The sequence below is a fragment of the Heliangelus exortis genome, chromosome 1 (genome assembly GCF_036169615.1).
Source record: "Heliangelus exortis chromosome 1, bHelExo1.hap1, whole genome shotgun sequence".
Taxonomy (NCBI): Eukaryota; Metazoa; Chordata; class Aves; order Apodiformes; family Trochilidae; genus Heliangelus; species Heliangelus exortis.
This window is the reverse complement of record NC_092422.1, coordinates 138,537,522-138,544,533: the sequence shown is the minus strand read 5'-3', so window position 1 is coordinate 138,544,533 and position 7,012 is coordinate 138,537,522. Positions and strand designations below refer to the sequence as shown.

At 45.3% G+C, this 7,012-nt stretch overlaps 1 protein-coding gene across 1 annotated transcript in view; it reads left to right on the top strand.

The window, feature by feature from the left end:
- Positions 1–726: 726 nt before the first annotated feature.
- Positions 727–7,012, top strand: part of DGKI (diacylglycerol kinase iota) — a 219,170-nt gene continuing 212,884 nt past the window's right edge. Inside the window, exon 1 of the mRNA XM_071727048.1 lies at positions 727–1,115. Coding sequence (XP_071583149.1) covers positions 727–1,115 — 389 coding nt within the window. The remainder of the gene's footprint in view (positions 1,116–7,012) is intronic.

Sequence of the window (7,012 nt, the reverse complement as noted above, 5' to 3'; positions counted from 1 at the left end):
ATCAGTATTTGTGTTTCTCGTGTTTTTTTTGTTTTGTTTTGTTTTGGTTTGGTTTTTGTTTTTTTTTTTTTTTTATCCTTGCACCTTTCTGTTTTGGACCACATTGCCTTAGAGAAGCTTTGGATGCAGAAAATGAAACAGTGGCTGAGCACAGCTCCTGTTATAATTTCTGTGCAGTCGTAGATCTTGACATCTTTTGGACTTTTTAACCTTTTTGTTACTGTCAGCTATGTGCTTAAATAGCCCCCGCTGTTCCCCCTTGGTAAGTTTTTTAGTTTCCTCCACTGAACAAAACGATGGAGAACAAGACGGGACGAAAATTCCTTTTGGGGCGAGGCACCGGTGATTTTTGCATCAAAAGACACCTCTTTGCAGTGGGTTGCTTTGATTCTCAGCATGAGATATTGAGATTGCCTGGGGGAAAGAAAAAAAATTAGAAGCAATAAATATGTAAACAGGTGCAGGGTATAAGCAGATTAGGGCCTCGCTGGCCGTTCCGGGCACGGGAGCTCTCTCGCAAAGGTATTTTTAACACGACCCCAGGAAGCCAGCGGGCTCGCTGAGCCCAGACCCCGACCCAGCAGCCCCGGGTCCCTGCGGGCGGGGCGGGGGCGTGGCCGATGGGGGCGTGGCCGAAGGGGGCGTGGTGGGAGGAGGTAGACGGCGATTGGCTGTCGGCCTGCGGGGCGTGGCGGGGGGGGCGTGACGGGTCGGGAGTTTCCCACAATGCCCCGCTGCAGTGCGGCCGCCGATGGATGCTGCGCGGTCGCGCTGCCATTTGCAGCCGCCGCGGCTCGCAGCGCTCCCCGCGGCCCCGGGAGCAGCGGCTCCCCGGTCCCTGCCGCCCCCCAGCGCTTGCAGCCGCCGGCAGCCCCCCGCCCGCCCCCCCTCCCTCCTCCTTCTAGGCCCCTCTGCCCCGCCGCAATGAACCCCCCCGCCGCAGCCGGCGGGGAGGAGACGGGGGCGACGGGTGGCGGCGGCTGCCGGGGGGCCGAGGGTGGTGGGGAGGCGGCGGGTGTCGCCGGGGTCCCGGAGGAGCCGGGGCTGTCCGCGGCGGAGGAGTCGCTGGAGGAGAAGCTGCGGAACCTCACCTTCAGGAAGCAGGTGTCCTACAGGTGGGTGCCGGCCGGGCAGGCGGGGCAGGTTCCGGGCGCCCTTGGCGTTCCGTGTAGCCGGCGACCTGCCCCCAGCCCCGCCGCTGCCGTCAGGTTTGCGGTGCTCTCCTAGCGCGGTAGCTGTAGGGGAGACAGAGATGGGGGGGTGGGGGGTTGTACAGCGTACGTGGGTGAACTTCAGAGTTACTCTGAAAGAGTCAGGGATGCTGCCCGGCTGCCGGGGCAATGGGTCCGCCTTTACGCTTTGCCCTTTGCCACCAGACCACGGCCTCCCGTGTTCCCGGCGCCTCCAAACGCCTGAAAAAAAACGGGGATGGGAAGAACCTTTGTGGCGGCACCGTTGCTCCCGAGAGAGCGATTTCTCTGTGAGAAGCCTCAGGAACGCAGGTGCCCCCCTCCCCGTCCCCGCCGGCTGCCGTTGCATAAGCCCCAGCGGTTGCTCCGCCGGGTGGGCTGCCGTGCCCGCCACCCCCGGAACGGGCAGCTCCCCCCCGGGATGCTCCAGGACTCGCTGTAATGAAAGCAGGAGGTTACTTTCATAACCAGGATCTCGGTTTTTACGGCCGTGCGTTTATCCCGTCTCTCCCATTCCAAATAAACGCGGTTCTGCCTTCTGTAAATCCACCCGCACGGAGGGGCTGTGGCGGGGTGTCCGTTACCCCTCCCTTGGAGCCGTTAACGGTCGGCGGGTGCTGACAGCCATAGCTGTCCGGGCAGCCTCGGGAATAAAAGTTCGGGAGTCTTTCCCTAATTCTGGCTGCTCCCTGGCTGCAAAATCCCAGCAGAGGCAGCGCGCCCTCACCAAGTGGTTACTCTGGTGTGCTGAGGGGTGATCCCTCTTAGCCGGGAGGACAGAAAATACAGAGGTGCTACTTATTTTGTCTCTGTAAGGAAAGGGTGTCTCTAGCTCTAGGTAAATTAGCTGCTGGAGAGTCTGCCATGAAGTAGAGATTTTTTATTTTTTATTTATTTATTTTTTTTAAGGTGCTGTCAATTTGCATCTGAGATAGCTTAGTAATGTTTTTGAGTCTCTGCATGTGGTAGGGCTTAAAACTGATGTAATTAAACACTCTTTGTAGCTGAAGTTTTTCTCCAAAGGCTTTATGTACGCAGAGAGACTTCAGCAGAAGGGTTGATGGTCTCGCTGGTGAGTGTGAAGTTTGGGATGATTCATACCAGACTTAATAAGGCGAGTGATGTGAAAAGGAAAACTTAGTGGACACCTGAATAATGTTATATCAGTCATCTCTCTGTACTTTCACATCTCTGCCCTGACAGTTTTCTTAGCGTGTGTCACTTCGGGGCAAGCTGAGTACTGCAGGTAAAGGCAGATTCTGTAGGTGGGCTGTTGAAGTGGCAGCTAATGAGACAGGTTTGCTAACGTGTCTGTTCTTGGTGTAGAAGGCATGGGGTTTGCAGTAAGTCTTGGAGGTGTTTCTGCTCAGGCTATGCCTTTTCATTTTTATTTCATTGGTTTTGGCATCTTCCCATTTTGGGGGTGGGTATTCAAATCTATTTATAATGTTCTGTTCTCTCTGTTACCTCAAAGCTTGTTAAAGACATAGGTATTCTTGAATTTTTCTGCATGGTGGGTATTTGTAAGGTTTGATAATAAATGCCTGTTGGAGGAAATGTTAGGGGGTTTTTTTAGCTTCTTCCTCCTACCTCTCCTTAATCTAGGCAGGTGTACAAGTCCTAAACCTTTAGTTGTAAAAGTCTTTCCCTAAGTGTCTCTTGATGCATATTACTTATTCTGCTTGACCTAGAATGTGTGCAAACCCATACATTTTCTTTGTATCCTTGGATCTCCACACTTTTTCTTCCTTTGGTTTCCTACAAATAATATGCACTCTCTCACTGGTCCGAAACAGTTTGAGTAGACAGAAGAGTAGGAAACTTCCACAAAGGGCCTCCACTGAGCTCTCCATACACTCCAGGCTCCTTAGATTGCTATAATTTTGGTAAATTACCGTGCTGAAATACATTTGTAAATGTAAATGACTATATTATATACAAGAAAATCTATTTATGTTGGCATTTGTACTCCCTTATCCACTTATACCAGGCTTCATAGAGACTTTCAAACAGCTTATTTAGGATTTTCTATGCAGTTGCATTATGTTGACGTACACCCATATAGCTGTATTTATAAATGCAAAAAAACCCCAACAGTTAGAACTTGCTTAAAAAAAGCTCATTAAAGTGCATGTGAAAAATTCTGTAGGTGCCAACTGAAGGAATGAAAAGGGAGGCTGAAAGAGAGTTCAAGGAATTGTCACAAGACAGAAAAAGATGAAAAATATTTCCTGTACCAATTTTACGTTAATAACTTCCTATTATGAAGCCATAGTTTTACCTGAGGCTTAATGTAAATTTTTTAGTTTTTTTTTCTAAACAGCAACTGTCCTTTCATTATAATTTAGATCTAGTTAGCTAATGACATAGTTGGTCAATGCAAGTAACTTATTGGTTTCTCTAGAATTGTAGCAAACCCACGAAAGTAGCACAGTTCAGAAAACAATTTTTGCTACTGATGTGTCCGGTGGCTTAAAATGCAGAAACTGCTGTATTAAATATGCAATGAATTTGCGTAGTAAATACCAAAGTAACCACATTTGTCCCCCATATTGAACCATCAAGAGGAAAACCTTGCTTTAAATAACCTTGCTCCACACCAATGCTGACCTTGCCCTGTTCCCAGCCATACCCATCCTGCACCTGATGTTTATGAAGCTCATTGTCTGCACCAAAAGCTCCTCGTTCCATCAAGACTAGATGTTTGCTTGCTGTTTTCTTTGGAGTAATAAGCTGTAATTATGTATACATACACAGTGGGGATATGCCACTTAGCTGTGCTCGTGTGTGAGCTAATGGGTTTAAAGTGTGTCTGGTTCTGGGTGTGTGTGTGTGCTGCCAACATGCATCCCTTAAGTGGATCTTAATTAGCAGACAGGGCGCCCGCCCGGTGCTCTGCGTCGCTGGAATAGGGGATGCTGCTGCTGGAGCTCAAGCACTGGGTACCACTGGGCTTGGTGGTGAGGAAGGAAAGGGGTGGTCTGCAGTGCAGAAGTTGATCCCTTGAGCAGGGGTGTCTTGCGGGGCTGATTCCTGGGCAGTGGAAGCCCAGAGAAGTCGTCTTTCTTTTCAACCTCATCCTCTTAAATGAGGACAACCAACTTAGTAGTTGGATGCTACCGACAGAATGTCAGCAGCTAAGCTGTGGTTTTTAGGGCTAAGTTTTATCCTACAAATACGAAATTAAGTATCTGAAAGGTGTTTTGGCTTTTCTGCTTAAAATCTGAACTGCGGGATCACAAAATAGAAAAGTTGTGGGGTTTTTTTTTTTTCATAAGCTTGTAGAACCAAAAGTTCACCACTGTTAAGAAGATTACAAACAAACAGAAAAAAATGTGAATTAAACATGTATCCCTTCCAGAGAGAAATTCTCTCTCCAGATTAGTTGTTGGAGTAGTATTTACTCGCTACATTTCTAAACTCAACAGAATATTTACAAGACATTGTGACACAAAGATAGGGGGTACATTTTTCTTTCCTTTTAATTTTTATTATTTTGACACATGCAAAATTCTGTGAGAAATGCCATGGTCTCTTTTAGCTAGAGTAGCTTTTCAGGGGTAATTCTTGAAGTAGAGAAATTAAGATTATACCAAAGAGATACTTGATAAAAAAATTTTGAAAGCCTTGCAAATAAAGCTCTCTGTGGCAGGTTTCCTGCAGTTGTTTAAGCTCTAAAAGCTTAGCTGAAATGCAGTCTTGTAAATTACTATTTCTCGTAGCTTAAACAATTAAAAGGTAAAAATAAACCCCCCAAAAATCACCCCACAAAACATCACCTTCACCCAGAAACCTCAAATCTTCTGCCCCTCAAATAAAACAATCAAGCTAAAAAGTAAACTAATCAAAACCATCGATAACAGAAATGTTATTTATTTCTTACTCATTTAGAAATCTAGGGAATCTTGATAAATGGCACTAGGAATAAAAATCAAATTATAAGTTTTAATGGCCACCTTGTGAGATCTCAAGTGGCATTTGGCAAACTCTTGTCACTGGGGAATAGTTCATCTGGATAAATGTAATTTCATTTGCCAGGTGGAGCTCCTGCCTGATGTTGCAGGAGGCAGCTTTAGGACTCCCGCTTGGATACAGCTCAGGGATTTCCAAAAATGGGGTCATAATGAATTGTCTCAGAGTCCCATGCTGCTAATAGGCCGTGGGTTGGTGGCTTGGGTAGCATGTTTGCTTTTTGGCTACTGTGGCTCGCCCCAGCAGGAAACCCTGTGTTTCACTTTTAGTAATGGAAGTGGCTGCAGGCGCTGGTTTTCTTGCCTCACGGTGTCCGTTGGCCATCCAGTGCCACTCAGAAATTTGGCTGTTTAGTCAGTTTGAGTTTTCCTGATGTTTCCCTCTCACTTGCCAAATGAATCTCTTTGGGATGTGCTTTGCATGCTTTCCTGATCCTTTCTCTTTGAGCAGAAGCCAAGAATCAAGTTGGCCTCTTCTTGCACACCATCAGCAACGACTGCTTGTCTGTTTTATCAAAAAGTAGCTGGAGTTCTAATTAGAGGAAATTTTGATACTGCATTTGAGAGGGGAAAAAAAATCAAAATTATGACAGAGAAATCCTGGGAAATCCCTGATTACACAAGCCTCATCACTGTCAATGAGTATTTAAGTACCTGGGATTACAGATGGGGCCTTGAACCAAAATAGAAATTTAAGGGTAGGAAACATTGTAATTTATTTTGCTTCATTTATTTATGGACACGATAATGATCATAAAAAACACATCACTTCTCAGTAAATATTCGAGACAGGATGGTAGAAATGTCTCCTATTACTAAGACTTAATTATTTTATGAAATATGACAACATTTTCTAATGTTCTGTGAAGCCTTGTAAGTAATTAAAGCTAAATGACATTTGCTAAAATGAAAACACCCAACACAAGCCTTTGATCTTTTGATTGTAGAGATTTCTTTTACTTTGCTCTCCTTGAATCTTAATACATCCTGCTTCTATAAATGAGAGAGGTTCTTCAGCATGAAAATGATGGATGAATTTTTATCTTCTACTAAATGTCAAGAAAATAATTCTTGTACTCTGGCCTAATCTCATAAGATCTACTTACAACTGTCTTTGTTAAGAGTTTTGGGTATGTACAGAGTTGTTACCACCCACTTGCATAACAGTGACTCAATTTACTTTTTCACCCAAAACATCCATCACCATTTTATCATTTTCTTCCAAGGCATCTATCTGGATGGTTTTTTGTCTACAAAGAGGCCTTCATGAAGCTCTACATTTATAGTGCTTTGAGGTAGAAGTTCTGAGTTGGAGAAAAATGCAGAAAAAGCCTCGCAGAGTTCAGAAACAAAAATAATACCATGAGAAAACCAGGTTGACATTTAGAGTTCCCTCCTGACTTTGAGATTTGGCTGCTAGTCTGGCCATCAATGTCCCTGGGTGACACAAAGTGAAAGGACTGTCTTTGAATTTCAAACATGTCTTTATGTTCTCCCTTTTGTATGGGAGGATAACAGTACGTCACAAAAGACATGTTGTGAATGATAACTCTGGGTGAAGCTTCATGTGATCTGCAGTGGGGTTACATACTTACTCAGGAGGAGATAAATGCAGCAGGGATCTGAAAATGGGACCCTCTATGAGCCTGTAATGAAGTTTTTGCAGGTTGCCCTGGGACTGTCGCAAGTGGAAAATTTTATCAGGTAATAAATACTAATAAGATGCCAGGTATCCTTGTTAGGGTAGAAAAACACTTTTGTTTTGGCTAGGCCTTTGGAATAAATGAGCAGGTAGTCAGCTCATATCACCTGGGCTGTTCATGGGGCTTGAAATTATTTGCTTGAAGCTTC